The sequence below is a fragment of the Galeopterus variegatus genome, unplaced genomic scaffold (genome assembly GCF_000696425.1).
Source record: "Galeopterus variegatus unplaced genomic scaffold, G_variegatus-3.0.2 Scaffold4980, whole genome shotgun sequence".
NCBI classification, from domain to species: Eukaryota; Metazoa; Chordata; class Mammalia; order Dermoptera; family Cynocephalidae; genus Galeopterus; species Galeopterus variegatus.
Window position 1 is genome coordinate 84,889 of NW_007731091.1, and position 19,671 is coordinate 104,559.

Genomic DNA, 19,671 nt, shown 5'->3' on the forward strand with positions numbered 1-19,671 from the left:
TATTTTTATTATGTCACTTGCACTTGAATTTTAAATCTCTCTAGTTTGGATTGAAAGGCATTGTCCCTATTAATGGAATTTAAAATATCAGTGAGCAGATGTGGAGAAATATTTTGGGAGACTCCTGAAATAAGACTTTGTAGGCAACCACCTACTCATCAAGTCTAGCATGCTTTTTCTACTAAGTAAAATCTGTGTGCCCAGGCGGCAATTATCAAATTGTTCTGAACCAAAGAAAGGTATACGTACATGGTCAGCTGGGAAGAATTTTATATGGTTCATATGTGCTCAAGCATCTATTTGTTGGATCCTAATGTATATGATAATCAAATCAATGTCTGGGTACCTACTCATGAGTGAGGGGAATTGAAGGCACTAAATGGAGGTGGTACTTCTTAATTGGCCTGATCCTCATGCTACTCACCCTATTCCACCACCTTTGTTGATTTAGATGTTTTGTCTTTTATAATTATTTACTTTCCTGCACAAAAAATGGAATCCTAAATACCATGATGGTCCTCGTGGCAAAAAGAGAAAGGAAACTGTACAATTGTTAGGAGTAAAGGAAGATGAAAGAAAAGAGCACTGACAGCCCTAATTGTATAGGATGCTTTTGGCAAAAAGAGAAAGGAAACTGTACAATTGTTAGGAGTAAAGGAAGATGAAAGAAAAGAGCATTGACAGCCCTAATTGTATAGAATGCTTTTTTTGTTTGGCACTGACAGCCCTAATTGTATAGGATGCTTTTTTTGTTTGTTTGTTTTTGTTTTTTCTTAAATGTTTCAAAACTCTTTTAGAATAAAAGTACTAGGTCAAAGGGGTATATGACATAAAGATTCAGAAAACTTGCTGAAGAAGACAAATCATATTTTCCACCTCTCTACCTTCCCAGTGACATTTCACCATGACCCTGCTCTCCTGCCTCTGCCCAGACCACCTCTTGGAACAAATTGTTTAACCCCACTCTACCCTCACTCTCAGATAAAGGCAAAAGAAAAAAGGCCTTCATATGAAGAATTATGCATACAAATAAATTTGGAGCCCATTCGTCACTGGCCTTATCAGTGGAGAAGTTCTACTAGATAGAAAAACCCCAGTCTTAGAATATTATTTCCATTGTCTCTTCAACAGGGAAAATTCAAAGCCTCCATCACTGCTCTTCCTCTGCATGAGCTTGTTGAGCTCATAGTCAAAATTCATGTCTAAAATAAAGAGGCCTGCAAGAGAAGCTCATGTAATCCCACTCCTTAAATATCACTAGGACATCTGAGATATTGTTTAGATTGCGGACTCTTACTTTGACATGCCAGCATAAGTAGATGGACAGGCAAGCACATCAGATGTCACTGTTTGGCAGCTGATAAAAGTCAGTGGTGCTATAATACTAAGCACAGAGCCACTAGATTAGTCTGTGAGGGAAGGGGATGCCTCTTCCTTCCCTTCAACAGTGAATTAAACTCATCTGGCACCCTCTGGAACTACGGGTAAGTCCCTTCTTTATTCCTGCTACAGTTTAGGGATTTGTTTTTGTTTTTTATACAAATTAGAGGAGTATGTACAAAGGTGATCTTCAGATAAAAAGTCTGAAAGCACAACATCATAATGATATTATATGAAGACTTAAAGAGAAAGTGACCTATTCATTCCACTGAAAGAAGAAGGCATTATAGAAAAGATAGAGGGAAAGACATTTGTGTGTCATTATTTTTAAATCATCATTTTTCCTCGAAAAGGGACACTTGATCTGACTGTAATTGTGATAATGTCCTATAGGGCCTCAAAATATTTTATCAGTCTTATTGTACAAGTCTGTGGTATATTAGAAACAGAAAAAAATGTTAAGATTTTTTTAAATAGGAGACTAAATAGTATTTTATTTATAAAATCTTTGGAATTTAACATTATTTGGAATAAAACAATAGAATTTGATATAGAATTAATATAATAGAATTTATTATGGAATTGCCATGTAATAGAACTTACAGAATTGAATTGTTGAACAGTAACTACAAACATGAAGAAAAGCTTTTTAGAGTTATCTGTATAAAATTTTGTTAAGCCATGGATAAAATGAAACTCAAAAGAACATGTTTTTAATTGAGCTTTAAAAAATATCAGTAAATGTAGGCCAACACCAAAATGTACAAGACAGTTGACATTCTGAAAACATAAGTAAAGAAAATTAGAAAACTCTTTTTGGAAAATATTTACTGGCTATTTCTTAAACAGTCTAATCCTTGCTATTTGAAACAAGTCCGAATAATTTGCTTGCCCAGCAAGGAATTTAGGAACCAAACTCTGGATTAAATTCTGCAACTGAATGAATAAACCCATAATAATACTACTGACCTTGAAATAGAGTTGAAGCCCTCCTTCTGGATGTTTTTCCCCCAAAATGTAAAGTCCTAGGGTAGTTCATTTCTAAAATGCACTCTGGATGAATGTGTTTGTATTCATAAACTTGAAATTAAGAAATATATAATTTTTAAGGGTTCTTTTCAATAGTCTTTCTCTTGGCTCTTTAGTTGCATTTTTGTTCTTTTCTAAAACTGCTAAGTTTTAATTTAACCTTAAACTACATACACAACTTTAGAATGAAGTTGTTTGGTCTGGAAAAGTTTCATTAACAATATTTTCTTTAAGCTAGTAACTTAAATAATTACAAGACTTTGTTTCAACAATAAACAGCTTGGTTAATTTTTTAATTAAAAGTTTGACTTATTATCTTAGTGTTCACGTATACTATGTGAAACAAACTAAATGTATTTTGAATTAAATGATCTATTTTGAATACAAATAGGATCAATGTTAAAGTTCATAGGGGTCATCCTTGTGTGTAATGTCTATATATAGTCCTACTTAGGTTTACCTAATGGAAAAAATCAGAGGCAAATTTAATCCTTCAAAGCTAATTTTAGTGGTAAACAATTCATCTAAGGAAAAATGGGAATCTACTGTAGAAAGGCAGGAGGATCAATGCAGAGCTAAGAGAAATGGCACCCATCTTTTCTTGGTAAGGCATAGACTAGCTTCATAGGTGCCTTATTTACTTTTATACTTCCTGTTTGCCATTTGAAAAGAAAAAGTGAAAGAATAGGTAAAAATAAGTTCAAAATTAATCTAAAGTACATACTAAACAAGAAAAAAAATAAAAACTCTAAATAATTAAAAGAACATCAAGACCCATAACTAGAAAGTATAATCTAAAAATAGTTTTTAAAATTTACAAATGGCTCGGAAATGCAGTCTGTACCATACATTATACACACACTTAGTTATTCCTTAATTAATTTGGTATTATGGTCAATTTGGAATCAAGGAAAGAAAAAAGGCAGTAAAAATAAAAAGTAAAAAAATCCACTCAAAGTTGACAACAATGAATTGTAGATGTTCACTCTACTTCGTAAAATTGAGAAAGGGTGAAGGAGTAAATATGAACATTAAAGTAAATGTTCTTTACCAAAGAATCATATTGCCTCCATTGGTTTACCAAGATGTTATTCATCAGAAACCATCAGAATATAGATTAATTGGCATATAAGAAGAGCTGTTTTTTGTTGTTGTTTTTTGTTTTTTTGCATCTCCAGTTAAAATTCTTTTTTTTTTTTTCCTTTTTGTCTTTTTTCATAACCGGTAACGGGATCGCAACCCTCAGTGTCATGCCCATACCGCAACCGGCAACGGGATCGCAACCCTCGGTGTCGCGCCCGCACCATGCTCAACCAGTGAGCAGACCGGTCTCTATATGGGATCCAAACCCTCAGCGGGAGCGCTGCCGCACTCCCAAGCGCCGCACTCTACCGAGTGCGCCACCAGGCTGGCCCTAAGAAGAGCTGTTTTGATGAGCAATCAGAAGAATTCAGACTGAATGGAAGTTGACATGTTATATATATTTAACTGCTATTAATTTTAAATCATTAAATCTCTGTGGTTAATGAAATTGCAGCCTATGAGAAAAAGCTAATCATGAGGCCATAAAACTATCACACAAGCATCATCACAGAATTTCTTTTCATAATAAGCACTTGGAAAACTCAACTTTGTTCTCCTACACTTTGAAGCCCCTGACCATGCTTTCACCCAGGGACAAACAAACCCTAATAAATCCTTTTTCTTATTCTGAGAGGAAAAGTTATTTGTACAAAGACAGAGATAAAGGAAAGTCTAGAAGCCAGGAAAGTTCCACCTTGAAGAAACCTTAAAAGCACATAAGCTAAAAAAATAAAAAGTACATAAGGTCCTAAAGAAGTCAAATAAATAAACAGTATTGTTGTTTAAGCAAATATTGTAACGTAATTATTTTCTCCTTTTGAAGGAACAATATTTTTCAAGAGAAGCCCATTCCATCAAATCCAGGAGCACAGTATTCTCAAGATCTCAACAAGGAGGGGCAGACCAAAGCTGCTTCTGATTTCTTGCGACCTTCCATAATACCAAGTTTGCAGCCCCAAATTCAGGACCCTAAACGTAATTATTTTCTCCTTTTGAAGGAACAATATTTTTCAAGAGAAGCCCATTCCATCAAAGCCAGGAGCACAGTATTCTCAAGATCTCAACAAGGAGGGGCAGACCAAAGCTGCTTCTGATTTCTTGCGACCTTCCATAATACCAAGCTTGCAGCCCCAAATTCAGGACCCTGTCCTTCCAGGAAGAAATCATTTTAGTACTAACTTGCCTTCATCTTCCATATACCACCTAAGCATGTTTAACTACGAACGTCCAAAACACTTTATCCAGTCCCAAAACCCATGTGGCTCCAGACTGCAGCCTCCCGGACCAGAAACACCCAGCTTCTCTAGCCAGACCAAACAGTCTTCCATTATCATCCAGCCCCGCCAATGCACAGAGCAAAGATTTTCTGCCTCCTCAACAATGAGCTCTCATATCACCATGTCCTCCTCTGCCATCCCTGCTTCTCCCCAGCAGCTTCCTGGTGCCAACCCTGGCCAAAGGGTTACAGCCACCTATAACCAGTCCCCAGCCAGCTTCCTCAGCTCCATATTACCATCACAGCCTGATTACAGTAAAATCCCTTCCACTGTGGAATCCAAGTAAGTGAATTTTTATATGATGCATACACAGTGGGCTTATATCTGAGGAGTTTTGGGGGTATGCTGCAGTTCATTCTTTACTATCTAAAAAGGCAATGTTACATTCCGTAATTGTCTCATTCCATAATTCTTCCAGAACACATCAAAGCAGGGTACTGGCAATAAGAGATTATCTGACCCGTTCTCCAGTGTCCAGGCTGATCTAAACCCAGACCACCTATTACCCTATACAATTACTAACCTGTTTTTTCCATATTTGAAAAAAATAGATTTCTAACATACCCAAGAACAATGAACTTTAGTTCTAAGCTAAGTTCCTCATACTGTAAATTTAATTCCTCTGATTCTGGACTCAGCTGAGATGAACACCTGTCTGCTCTTCTTCAGATAGGATTTCCTTCCACATAAGCAAAAGCTATTAAGTTTCTTCTCAGCCTTAGTCTTTTCTTCCTATCCATTTTCCCCTCTAATCCTGAATATCCATTTGGCTAAAAATAATTTTAAGTTAACAAATAAAGAAAATCTAGGATTCATATACTCACGTGTATGAATTTCCTGACTATGACCAGAAAGAGGAAGGCTTGAATAGATGAAGGCTTATGACCTTTAGGTTTCCTTTGGTAATTAAAACCATACCTTGTTCAAATTGGTTGGGCTAATCTAAACACAGCAAAGAATACCTGCAGCCTTATGCAAGCATGTACTATTTCCATAGCCCTAACACTGTCCTAAGAGAACCCGATACAAAGAAGAACATAGTGGTTGTACTTTTTTTAAAACATGAACTGAATACTTTATGCTTATGCACACTTGGGGCTATCAGTTTTCCTGTTCCTCTGCTGGCTAGAACATCAGAGAACTAAATCAGAGGCATCTCAAAATTTGTCTGATGGAATATGTTTTGTTACAAGCTTATTGACACATTCACAGAAACTCTTGCTAATTTTTCTGTCTTCTCTAGAGGCTAATTTTTTTAGAAATTCCTATTACTGGTGACAACTCAGGAAACCTAGTTGAACTGACTATGGCAATTCAACTTACAAAGAAATCTTTTCAATATTTTTAAAAATAAAAATCAGTAAAGCCAAAAACATTTGTTAGAATCCTACAGATATTAGGCTGAACTATTTGAAATGGCTGATAGTCAACTGTTTTTGACCTACAAAAACAGCATCCTATGAGGCTTGACCTAATGCTTTAAAATATGCCTTCAAGAAGAACTCTCTCTCTCCCTTCCTCCACAAATTCCCAATATACCTATATCATACATTGTAGATCTTTCTTGGTTACATTTACCCATATGATCATTTTTCCATCTCACTTTCTATTATTTCCAAATTTCCTACATGAGCATTTTTTTTATTTTGCTTTTCAATATACATTGTAGTTGATTTTCATGCCCCTTTACCCATTTCTCTCCACCCTACATGAGCATTTTTAAATCTAAAATAACCTTTCCTAGTATTTTTCCATAATATTTTTCCTAGTAAAGACCAAATCTTTTTTCCAAATTCCTGCCCAGAAAAGAAAGCTATCAAACAAATATCCACTGAACCGAAACCACGTACCTGGTTCTGTGCACAAATGTAAAATGAGAGGAAGAAAGGCAAAAATGGAAAGAATGAGAGATAAAGCCCAGGAGGTCCCCAAACCAGAGATCAAAGATCTAGCTTTAGCTGTTCCATTTTCAGCAACTATAGATAACTCTTTTAATCTTCCCATAGCTACTTGATACTCATTCCATGTCCAGCTGTACAGGGTGGAAAGCCCTGACCCTTTGAACATTTGTGCACAACTCATCTCTCTCATTGTTATGATGGGCTCAAGTTTGCTCTGTCTTCTGAAATAATCCCTTGGATTCTGACCTAGAAGAATTTGAAAGCTTTATTTAGCTTTTCATCTGTTGGAAGCCCTTAAGAAAACATTTTATTCAGTTGATCAAACCACAGACTGGAAATTGAGAGGAACTCTTTAATTATTCCTTCCAAAAAGCTTGCACTGTGACATTCAGCAAGTACCTTACCTGCTCGGTGACTCAGTTTTCTGATCTGTAACAAAATTAAGGATTTAGATAACTAATGAGAAGGGAAAAAAGACCTATAAAGCAGTGTACAAGTATAATACAAGTATTAGTTTAAACATAGGAGCAGGTATCAAATCCTAATTTAGATGGCTTAATAGTAAGGGAATAATGGGGGTATTCAGTGAATAAACTGATGAGGTCACATATACATTAGTGATTCTCAAGCTTGGTTTTGATCATCTTTCGGGTTTCTTAGATATATTATGACAGTCTTAAAACATAATTATTTGGGGCTGGCCAGTTACTCAGATGATTAGTGCGTGGTGCTGATAACACCAAGGTCAAGAGTTTAGATCCCTGTACCAGCCAGCAGACCAAAAAAAAAAAAGTAAAAAAACCCAGCAAACTTAATTATTTAATACTAATTCACTTTAACAAACATGCATGACTTTTATAAAGACAGTAAACTAGCATTTAAAAAACCCAATAGGTTAATATAATTTAATACAGGTGAAGAAAAATGAAATCTATAAAAACAAAGGAATTCAATCTTTTTTTAAAAATCTCACTATTTATTTAAATACATTGTTTTGCTATTTACCTAACTAAACAGATCAGACTTCAGTTGAAGACAAATATAGACAACTATGAAGATCTGAAGATCTGAAATGTAAAGAGGGGAAATGTGTATCATCGACTTTTGATACAAAATATCTTGAACAAATGAAAAACATTCATTCATTCAACTGGTAGTATCTCCTATACCAGTGTTTTGTGTTAGTTGATATAAATGATACAGTATCTTTTTTTTCTTCAGTATGTTTACAATTTAGTGATTACTAACCAAGTCCCCAAAGCCAGCAAAAGTTAAAACCCTGGCTCCACTCAGGAGATTCATTTCCTCTTAGCTCACAAGTACTTTTAATGATCCTTAAGAATATTCGGATAAGAACATGTCAAAGAAGACACCAAGATTGTCTCATCTGGATAAATGGAGAATGTTTATTATACTAATAGTAAACTATTCATTGAGGGCAGCAGCCAGTTTTCCCACATTAAACAGATTGATATAAGCTAGCCCCTGTGAGGCCCTAAATAAACAAGATAGGTAAAAACTGAATAAGGCACCGTGAAGAGGGTGAGCTACCTAACAGATCCCAAAACACAGGATTCCCTAAATACTGCCCCTGTCATCTATCAGAATGAACAGGGTAACTTTGGGAGAGGCAGATGCCAAGAAAATTTAGACTCAAAACTTGAAATAAGAACTTAAACCAAACTCTTCAACAGCTACTCAAATTTGCTTCCCCCCCACCAAACTCCATTTTTTGTTTATATATCTTTCTCCTTCTTCTTCTAATCATCCCTTTCTTTCTTTAAAAATTACTTCAACAATATTGAAGAAACTGTCATTACTTTAGAAGTTATTTGTTATATAACTTAATTTTCTAGCATAATCGAATTTTCTAGAATATGAAATTAATAAGAATTGGAAATTAACAGGAAAGTCAGAAACTGTGTAAACTTTAGACTGCACTCAAAACAATAGAATATTCACTAAATACCAGTGGTGTGCTGGTAAATGTCTAACAATCAGCTCTGGAGAAAAAAGCCATGATTTGTGGTACTAACCAATTTCCCTGGTGTAAACATATCCACCACCACCAATTTCAAACTATAACGTGAGATCACAGGTAGCTGAGAAGAGATGCTGAAAACCAGCTCTCTCACACCCATATGAGCCAGCTCTAGTACGCCACTGCTTAATATGTATCCACAAGTCAAACTTAAAAAATTCAATTGTAATACTGGAAGAAGTCTCAAGCTGCTATTATCTAGACATATCTCATATTCTTTACGGAAGACCTTCAGGAAAGGACATCCTCCTTATGTCTAAATTTCTTTCCTCCTGCCTCTTGATTTTTATTATCCAAGAGAAAGAAGAAAAAAAAAAGGTGGTAACCATTCTTATAAAATCCTTCTTGACTGTTATTAGGGCAATTGGTATTTTTAATAATACTAGTAGTACTAAGCGGTAAACTCAATGTATCTTAAGGTGGCTTATAAAATGAGGCCAATTCTGTTTTAGATACCACATCTTAAAGATCTTCTTTTTAAAAAAATTTTTTCTGTTTCTTTTTTAAAGCTATCAATCTTCAGTTGGCCAACCTGCCAATGCTAAGCCATCCCAAACTGCAAATTCTAAGCCCACACCAAGGACTCCTGACCATGAAATACAAGGATCAAAAGAAGCTTTGATTCAAGATTTGGAGAGAAAGTTGAAATGCAAGGACACCCTTCTTCATAACGGAAATCAAGTGGGCAAGAAGTCTATTTTGTACAAAAGGCCAATTAAATTATAAAATCTAATTTCAATTAGAAAGTTTTTTCTGGGCCGGCCCCGTGGCACACTCAGGAGAGTGTGGCGCTGGGAGCGCAGCGACGCTCCCGCTGCGGGTTCGGATCCTATATAGGAATGGCCCGTGTGCTCTCTGGCTGAGCACGGTGCGGGTGACACCTCACCAAGGGTTGCGATCTCCTTATCGGTCACGAAAAAGACAAAAAAGAAAAAGAAAGTTTTTTCTGGGCCGGCCCTGTGGCACACTCAGGAGAGTGTGGCGCTGGGAGCGCAGCGACGCTCCCGCTGCGGGTTCGGATCCTATATAGGAATGGCCCGTGTGCTCTCTGGCTGAGCACGGTGCCGGTGACACCTCACCAAGGGTTGCGATCTCCTTACCGGTCACGAAAAAGACAAAAAAGAAAAAGAAAGTTTTTTCTGTCTCACAGATTTATGTCCATATAATCAACAAGGAGTAGGATCGTCTGAAAAAAGGAATATTTGGGTCCTATTCCGTATCAGTCTGCATGAAATCACCTCTTGGTTTTCAGCAGTAAAAGCAGCAAATGAAAAAATCAACCTGAATGATTAATGAAAATTTTCTGTTTTAAGCACTTCCCTCTCATAAAATATGTCTGTTGGCCAAATAACTAATGGGAAATACTATCAACCTAATTTCTTCACATACTTTGGTGTATAATACTGATGGACAAATAATTATAGCTATAATTCTTATTATGTAGCTCTTACTGTGCACATTGTGTTATTAGTTACTTATCTTTGAAACAGTACTGTATGCCTTTAATTCCAATACATTTTGCATATCAGTCAGAAATTAGTACAGTCAAATATTCAGTGTTTATTTCATAAAAGTTATTTCTGAATGTGAGGATGTGTAGTACTATATACAAAAACAGACCAGATTGGAACATGCACAACAAGGAGGAAGGGAAAGAATTTCCCTCTACTTGGGAGAGCCTTATTTAAGGGTGATTATGCCTGCCTTTCTTAGGAGCAAAAAGAAAGCCTAAGAGAATCTTTATTATAGATGAGGGAAGAGGTACTAGAATGGAAGGAAAATGCTTTGAACAAAAGAAAGGCTTTTTCAAAAAACACAGTCTATTTATAATTCAATAAATAGCACTATACTTCTTTGAAAGTTCTGACTTAGAGTGGCAATTTTAAAGTAAATCTGTACAAATACCTTTTATTAAATCTCACTCCTATCTCCTTAATGACTTATTTCTTTAAAGCGGCTAACATATGAGGAGAAGATGGCTCGAAGATTGCTAGGACCACAGAATGCAGCTGCTGTGTTTCAAGCTCAAAATGACAGTGATGCACAAGATTCACCACAGGTAAATGAAAATAATCTTTATCGTATCTAGCATTGAGAGAAGGCAGCTGTGCTGGATGGACTATCAACAGGAACACCGGAAGAAGTGTTATACTGGTGAAAAGATCTGCAAAGACAGATGACCTGATTCTTGGTATTTCTACTTAAGAATTGTGCAACTTGGGATCACTTACCTGTATCTTAATTTTCTTACCTTTTCCCTGCCTACTTCAGAGTTACAGTGAAGACCAAATGAAAACATACATGAAAGTACTTTATAAATAGTAAAATGCAGGCCGGCCCGTGGCTCACTCAGTAGAGTGCGGTGCTGATAACACCAAGGCCACGGGTTCGGATCCTATATAGGGATGGCCGGTTTGCTCACTGGCTGAGCGTGGTGCTGACAACACCAAGCCAAGGGTTGAGATCCCCTTACCGGTCATCTTTTAAAAAAATAAAAAATAAAAAAATAATCTTTATCTAACTGGATCACCTTTATTCTATGCGATTTTTAAATGTCTGCTTTTCTAAATGCTTATAAATAGCATTTGAAATAAAAGTTAATTACTTTCATTCTCCATTAGATATACAAAGGCCAAGATGAGCCAAATATATGTATATATAAATTTAATATTTTACCCATTTTCTAGCAGTTCAAATATCTGCATCTGAAATGTCACAAAGTCAAAACACCAGAAAGTTAATGGTATCACTTTTTATCTGGATACTTAGGGGTTGGTTAGATCTATGACTCTTTCTATAATATCTACATGAACAGAGGATTTATAAGTTGTGAATCTTTAACAGGACAGAAGTTAAAACTCTAAACCAAAGTAATTATAACCTTTTCTCATAAGCTGTTTATCATTTGAAAGTTTTAAAATATATTCATTGTACTACTGAAACATCCAATTCCTTTTGTCATGTTCCTGTGTTCAAAAATGCTTCTTACTAAAACAAACCAGCCAAAAAAAAAAACCCATATGAGTAATGGCTCTAAAATGAACAAAAGATTCCTTTCCAAGAAGGGATTAACTTTATGGGGGGCATAAAATGAATATGCCACAGTCTTGTGCCTGACCAACTTGATTTCAACAAGTAAACTTAACCCGAAGAGAAATGTACAGTTGGAGAGGCAGACTCAAGTGTTATTGCTCTTTCCTTCTTCCGGAGTTACCTCTCATTCCCTCCCAAAAAGTCCACAAGAAACTGGGAGCCAAGGGATGAAACTAGGAACTCAAGGAGTGCAAGTTTCCAAGTATAGAAAACTGAAAGTAAGAGTTTTGTTTCTGTTAAATCCAACTAGACCTCCTAAAAAGGATGGAGCAAGTTATAGCAGAGCAAGAACTAGAAACTGAAAAGAAAACTTTTAAATTTCTTTTTGGCTACTGAACAGTTCATGCATTCATTCATTTAGCTGATTTACATGGACCACTTGTGTGCTGGGCTCTGGACTTGTTATGGGAGATTACAAAAAGAATAAGATATAAACCCATCTCTGTAAGAGAAATTACTCAAAGCAATGTTATATTGATGATAGTTTATGTTATAAATACACAGTATATAATTCCAAGGGCAAGGATGTATTGTTTTTCTCATCATTCTTTAGAACCTTTAAAATGAAGGTGATAGTACCAGGAAAAAAGTTAGCAGTAGAAACATATTATGAAGTCAAAAAAGATAAATCTTGTATGTTTTTGTATACTTCAAATGTAATACCCAAATAAGACAAAATGTCATCAAGCTATGGTATAACTGAAATACCAAATCTCTGAATATAACTATATACATGTTCAAACCAAAAAAGTCAAAAACTTAATTTGGATATTTTGAGCTCAATTATTTTCATTTTTTTTACCCCCCAAAAATTAGTTGATTTGTTTGATCATTGAATTGGCCAGTTGTTTTCATCTTTTGCATTAAATACTTTAAGGCTAGCCAAAAATTGTTACAGAGTTGTAAGACTGTTTTTTGTTGTTGTTGTTTGGTTTTCGTGGCTGGCAGGTACAGGGATCCAAACCCTTGACCTTGGTGTTACAAGGTGGTGTTCTAACCAACTGAGCCAACCGGCCAGCCAAAGACTATTGTCTTAAAATGACAAAATACATTAACTTAACAGATTTCTCCCAAAATAAATTATTTGTAGTCAAATTTTCTTTGTTTTTATACAGACGTATTTCAGGTATTTGGGTTGGGACTATACTTTCCACTTCTTTGTATCTTGCACTATTGCCGAGCACAGTGAAATACACAGAATAGGCATTAAATATTTAATCAATTAATTAATTATAATTTTCATCAGTTCCTGATTTTATTCTCAAATAGAAATAATTTTCTGGTGCTCAGATATAAATCTTAAAAGATGTTTTCTTAAATTAAATATACCTTTATTAAAGAGGATATAATGAATGCTGTTTTTCAGTTTTTTCATAGCTCTACACATATCTTCCATGATGTCCAACAGCATTTTGTGCCACAAGTTAAAAAGAGAAGTATTTTCCAGTCTAATATGTGTATACTGTTGTTGGTGCCACTTTTGAGCAGTAGACATGATACCCTGTATCTACTGCCAACACAAATGACTTCATGTCTATTCCTGTATTACTAAAGGACAATCCGTACTATGTGCTCCCATTTCAAATATACCAGGAGGACACACCATCCTTTATCATAAAATAGTCATCTGAAAAATGAACCACTATCAATTCCACTTTTAGCTAATTTTCATAAATAGTACCTGTTGAATAGTCCTATTAATTCTGGGGATTTCTTGCTACAGTAGTAGTAGGTTAGTAAACTATATTTTAAATGTTTAAAAGCTGACTATATAGAACTAACCATGACTATACAAATATATACAAAATAGAAATGTTTCTTTCAACTATAACTACTTAATTCTGCTTCATTTCAAGTTAACAACTGCATGTTAACATTATCACTTTGTTTTAATTTCAAACAGCACAACTCAGAACATGCACGACTGCAAGTTCCTGCATCACAAGTAAGGTAAAAATTTTTAAATTTCTTAAAAATATATATGTTTTGCTATCTAAAACATCTTCAGCTTAAAAATGTAAGCTCTTAAAGTGAGCTCTCAAGCTCACTACATACCTTTTTAAAAACACAATGTGAATTTTCTAATGTTTGAGATGATGATCAAAATTTTTATGTTAGGGCCGGCCCGGTGGCGCACTGGATGGTGCGCCGCTTGGGAAGCGCGGCGGCGCTCCCGCCCGAGGGTTCGGATCCCACATACAGACCAGTTCCCGCTCACTGGCTGGGCGAGGCGCGGGAGCAACGCCGGGGGTTGCGATCCCGTTGCCGGTCCCCGGTCCGGTACGGGGGCAACACTGAGGGTTGCGATCCGTTGCCAGACCCGGAAAAGGACAAAAAAAAAAAATTTTTATGTTAATTGTCAGAACTATCTCAGAGGAAGTTTTCTGGTCCCCGGTCCGGTACGGGGGCAACACTGAGGGTTGCGATCCGTTGCCGGACCCGGAAAAGGACAAAAAAAAAAAAATTTTATGTTAATTGTCAGAACTATCTCAGAGGAAGTTTTCTAAATATTTTGATCAAATAAGCCAGAACCATGTTTCCATGTTAAACAACCTTCTCATGACAATGAAACCCAATTCTAATAATACAATCTTTGCAGATGATAAGAAAACCTATGGGTACTCTGTATTTTAACAGATCAACTTCTTCATCAATTCACGGCACTGCAAAAAAGAAAAAAAAGATGTACACTTTGTACCAGATGTTTCTAGAGTGTTATTTCTAATAGTCATCAAATATGCCATATCTAAAGATAGCCCTAAGGTTTCTATCCATTGTTATTACACTATCAGATCAAACAGTAGACTCCGAGTTTTGAAATTTGATGGCTAAACTATATTTGTGTGAAAGGAAAAGCAATGACAACATTTATGCATAGTTATTATTAAAATATTTTTGTAGAAGTAGATCATCCTCAAGGGGAGATGTGAATGATCAGGATGCAATCCAGGAGAAATTTTACCCACCACGTTTCCTTCAAGTGCCAGAGAACATGTCAATTGAAGAAGGAAGATTCTGCAGAATGGACTTCAAAGTAAGAGAAGAATTCAAAAGTATTGGGGGGAAATCAACAATGGGATAACTAAGTTATGAAAATTGTCCTCTTTCTACCTCATAGCTTGCCACATAGCTTGAAAAGCAGTGTGTACGATGGATAAGAACACAAATTCTGGAGCCAAGCTGAGCAGGGTTTGAATCCTGGCTCTGCCACGTTTCAACCATGTAACCTTAGACAACTCATGTAACCTCTTTGTGCTTTTGTCTCCACATCTGTAAAACAGGAATAACAAATATACATACATCATACATTTATGAAAATTAACTGAGTAAATAGATATACCTGTTAAATACACTGTGTAAGTGAAACTATCACAACAATAGGATTTCTAAAGTAGAATGCCTCTCTAATTCTCCTCTACCAAGAAATTCAAGCCATCCTGCTTTTCTTGGCCTGGAAAAGTTCTTCAGGCTAGAATAGCTTTCTAGAATAGTCCACATTTTTAGTATCCTCATTTTGGGGAACTCTTTCTTGTAAAACGTTTTTCTGATTCCTTATGAATGGAAGTTAGTGTTAAGACTTAACATTAACTACATTTAATTGTTAAGGCTTATACAAGTATAAAAACATTTAACAAACTATCATTTATATACTAAATTATAGCTCAAGAACACTGTTTTAGACAAGTTATTCATTAGGTCAGCAAGCCCCATGTACATGTGCCTCTGGGATTTCATTTGCAGTCACAATTAGCCAGAAAAGCCATATGACTTCCATATTCCTTGTGGAGACCAATATAACATAAATTAATATTCTAAATATTGTAATTAAGAGAACTTAAAGAACCTGAGGTTGCATGTGAAAGAGCTAAATGTGACTTAAGATAGTCTGAAAATACTACATTAATTTCAAGGGTTTAATTTCTACTGTTTTGTTTTAAAAATTATAAATACCTTTTTGAGCTCTTGCTTTGCATTTTCAATCACAAACCCACTCAGATACTGGAATTGTTAAAATTCATAATGAAGAAATGGGTTCCAGCAATGCAATACCTTAAAATTCTGTCATCTCCTTGTATTTTTGTTTCAAGGTGAGTGGACTGCCAGCTCCTGATGTGTCATGGTATCTAAACGGAAGACCAGTTCAATCAGATGATTTGCACAAAATGATAGTGTCTGAGAAGGGTTTTCATTCACTCATCTTTGAAGTGGTCAGAACTTCAGATGCAGGGGCTTATGCATGTGTTGCCAAGAATAGAGCAGGAGAAGCCACCTTTACTGTGCAGCTGGATGTCCTTGGTAAGCATCCAAAGAAATCCTTGAGAGCTTAAAATCCAGCAATGAAAAAGCAAAAGTATTTTAAAAGAAAGTATTTTAAAAAGAAAAGTCCAAGGACTTCATAGTTAAGGTTAATGTCTACACAATCTAGTGAAATGCCAATTTTTACCTACAAGCCACAAAACAAAAAAGCCAAACAAACAAACAAAAACATTATTGGGGAAAAGTCAGTGAAACTATGACAGATCTACCACCAGAGCTTTTCTGGAAAGGAAATAAAGAAATTGTATAATTTTAGACAGACTAAATAAAGTAGTATAATCAATTCTAGACATAACTATAGGGTCTCAAAGTGAAAAACTTAGTCTAATCATTTCTCTGGTCTACCGTCTAAAATAATCAATCTGACTCATGTTTTCACACATTGTGTCATAATTATACAAATGCATAGTTCAAAACTGAAGAATAAACATCAACTTAGCCTTAGACTATGTTATATTTACTAGGAAACTAGTCTCTAATTATAACAAAAACATGCGTACTTGCTTTAGAAAACAGGTATGACAAAACTCATATCAGATTTGTCCTTAGTAGGACAGTTCTTATGAAACTGGTCTCTGGTTTAAAATTTTTACAATTTAAGCGCTTTAAATATAACACATTTGTAATGATTTAAGCCATGGTGTATTGCATAAGAGACATTTTGCTATAATTTACTGTTTACTATATAAGATCTTGATTGGGTTAAAGGATAAACAATTTTCTTGGGTTTGCATTCTACCCAATCAATGAAAAATCCCTAAGATTATTCTATGATATACTGAGGGGTCTCAATATAAGGGAACAACTAGTAAGCTAGGAATAAAAAACAAACACACACACACACACACACACACACACACACACACACACACATGATTTAAAATTCACTCGACATGGCAGTAAGCTAGGAATAAAAAACAAACACACACACACACACACACACACACACACACACACACATGATTTAAAATTCACTCGACATGGCTCATGCAGCCAAGAGAGTATTCGAATCCTAGTTGTCTGGTATTCTTTCCACCACTCAGGCTGCCTCCCTACAGATGAGATGATAAATCAGAATATGAGTGAAACATGATTATAAATTCAATGAATTACTGCATTATAGTTTTAGAACTCTGAATGGTATAGTAAAATAGTATTGGATATTATTTTAACTAAAACAAAAAAAAGTTTCCAATCCTATTGTTGTTTTTTAAAACTTTAATATCAACATACAAATTTTATAATACTTTCATTGGATTTAATATCATTCTCACATTTCAAATTCTTGAATTTTTTTATTAATATGTAGCAAAAGAACATAAAAGAGCACCCATGTTTATCTACAAACCACAGAGCAAAAAAGTTTTTGAGGGCGACTCGGTGAAACTAGAATGCCAGATCTCGGCTATACCGCCACCAAAGCTTTTCTGGAAAAGAAATAATGAAATGGTACAATTCAACACTGACCGAATAAGGTAGGATAAGTACTTTTAGACTTATCTATAGTTTATATGGATGAATCCAGTTATACTTTAACATACATTATATGTAGTATGCAATTATAATATCAATTTGTCTAGTTTTTAAAACATATAATAAAACTTCATTAAGCCAGATTCCACCAATCAGAAATGTATGGCATAAAGTAGCCTAGGATTTACCTTTTTACTAACAATAAAGAAAGATGGTTCAAGGAAATAAACACCATAAACAAGTTTAAGGAGGGATGTTTAATTCAAGAAAACCAGTAAGTATTTGGCAATGACTAGACACAACCTAGAAATTTTTAAATTCTTCTTTTTCTTCTTATAAGTATGACTCTCTAGGTCAAAAATTTCACTTAATGGGCCGGCCCGTGGCTTACTCGGTAGAGTGCGGTGCTCATAACACCAAGGCCCCGGGTTCGGATCCCACATAGGGATGGCCGGTTCGCTCACTGGCTGAGCGTGGTGCTGACAACACCAAGTCAAGGGTTAAGATCCCCTTACCGGTCATCTTTAAAAAAAAAAAAAAAAAAAAAAATTTCACTTAATGAAACTTGCACAGGAAAATTAATCTCTCTACCTTCATTTTTTTTAAAAAATTTTTTTTAGCTTATATCACGATAATGCTGGAAGAGTTACTTTATTGATAAAAGATGTAAACAAGAAAGATGCTGGGTGGTATACTGTGTCTGCAGTTAATGAAGCCGGAGTGACGACATGTAACACAAGATTAGATGTTACAGGTATGCCACACTATCAATCCAAGTGTTACAAAAATTTTAACTAGGAAGATTAAATTAAAAATGCAAATTCCTGCATTGTATAAAATTTGAGGGATTTTCTCCATACATAATCTGTTTTGATTTTTCTTTTCTGTCTGAAAATGAACACCTAGTGCAACAATTTGTTTAGAACAGGTTCTCTGAGTTAACTTTTATTTGATCTATTTCAGCCCATCAAAAGCAAACTCTTCCAGCTCCCAAGCAGTTACGTGTTCGACCAACTTTCAGCAAATACTTAGCACTTAACGGGAAAGGTCTGAATGTGAAACAAGCTTTTAACCCAGAAGGAGAGTTTCAGCGTCTGGCAGCTCAATCTGGACTCTATGAAAGTGATGAACTTTAATGACTTTACCAACACTGGAAAACACAACAATGACACTATTAGTAATATATTCAATTATATTTTTGAAATAAATCCATAGCTATATTAACAGATTATGCCTTTAATTACGTAACATAGCTAATATATATTCATAATATTATTTATCCTTTGACTCTTGCACATTCAATTTCTCTGATTTGTGAAGCCTACAGAAAATCTGGGTATATGAATTTGTAATTGAAGACAGCCATCTTAAAATACAAAATTTTAACATCTAACTCATACACAATTATAGGGTATGAATTAACATCAACTTTTTAAATATATCTAATGCTTGTAATAAGGTTTACTGGTACTGCTTTCTAAATGCTGTTTTACCCATTTTCCCTTACAGGAATACTAACCTGGTATAGATTATCTGAGTGTTTCATAGTTTTATGTCAAAAGAGAATAAAATTCAAATATTTAAAAAACACTGTCTCCTCTTCACAAAAGTCTGGATCTTTAAAATAAAACTCCTGCTTTTTGTATATTAAACAACATTCAGCAAAACCTATAAATAACAAGTTACAAAAGGGCAACAATATTATGTTCTAGAACAGTGTGAAACTCACTTACAATTCAGTCAATTCCTCCTGAAACTGAGCTAGACTCTCCATGATTTGCACTTCAAAGGCAACCACAGTAACTTAAATCATGACTGAATCTCTCCTGAATTTGTGATTTTGTTTTAATCAAATAGGTCTCTAATTCTTCAACATCTTTGAGTCTATTGAGCTCAATGGAATAAGAATAGTCTTTAGAGGTCATCTGCTTAATTCTTATATTTAACATAAATTTGAATACCTATTCAAATTCCTCCAGCAATTTCAAGTTCAAATAACCTATTACATTAGGAAGCATAATTTTGTGAGCACCTGAGAGTCCAAGAACAGGAAGACACAAATCCTTTCGTTAAACTA

At 35.1% G+C, this 19,671-nt stretch overlaps 1 protein-coding gene and 1 long non-coding RNA gene across 4 annotated transcripts; one reads left to right on the plus strand and one right to left on the minus strand.

Annotated features, from left to right (window-relative positions):
- Nucleotides 1-1,386: 1,386 nt before the first annotated feature.
- Nucleotides 1,387-19,180, plus strand: MYOT (myotilin). Of its 3 annotated transcripts, XM_008588703.1 has the most exons (11): nt 1,393-1,484; nt 4,491-4,575; nt 4,927-5,051; nt 9,221-9,392; nt 10,666-10,770; nt 13,708-13,754; nt 14,706-14,838; nt 15,893-16,100; nt 17,431-17,596; nt 18,215-18,348; nt 18,558-19,180. In XM_008588703.1, the coding sequence occupies exons 5-11, from the start codon at nt 10,687-10,689 to the stop codon at nt 18,728-18,730; spliced, it is 945 nt and encodes a 314-aa protein (XP_008586925.1). In that variant the 5' UTR covers nt 1,393-1,484; nt 4,491-4,575; nt 4,927-5,051; nt 9,221-9,392; nt 10,666-10,686; the 3' UTR covers nt 18,731-19,180. The 3 variants fall into 3 exon arrangements, with proteins under 3 accessions (XP_008586926.1, XP_008586925.1, XP_008586924.1); XM_008588704.1 differs by lacking the exon at nt 4,927-5,051 and having other exon boundaries at nt 1,387-1,484; XM_008588702.1 differs by having other exon boundaries at nt 4,491-5,051.
- LOC103604114 lies at nt 14,668-15,982 on the minus strand. Its single transcript, XR_551687.1, has 2 exons — nt 15,855-15,982; nt 14,668-15,074 (listed from the first exon to the last, which is right to left on the minus strand). It is a non-coding gene; the product is annotated as an uncharacterized LOC103604114 (long non-coding RNA).
- Nucleotides 19,181-19,671: the final 491 nt, after the last annotated feature.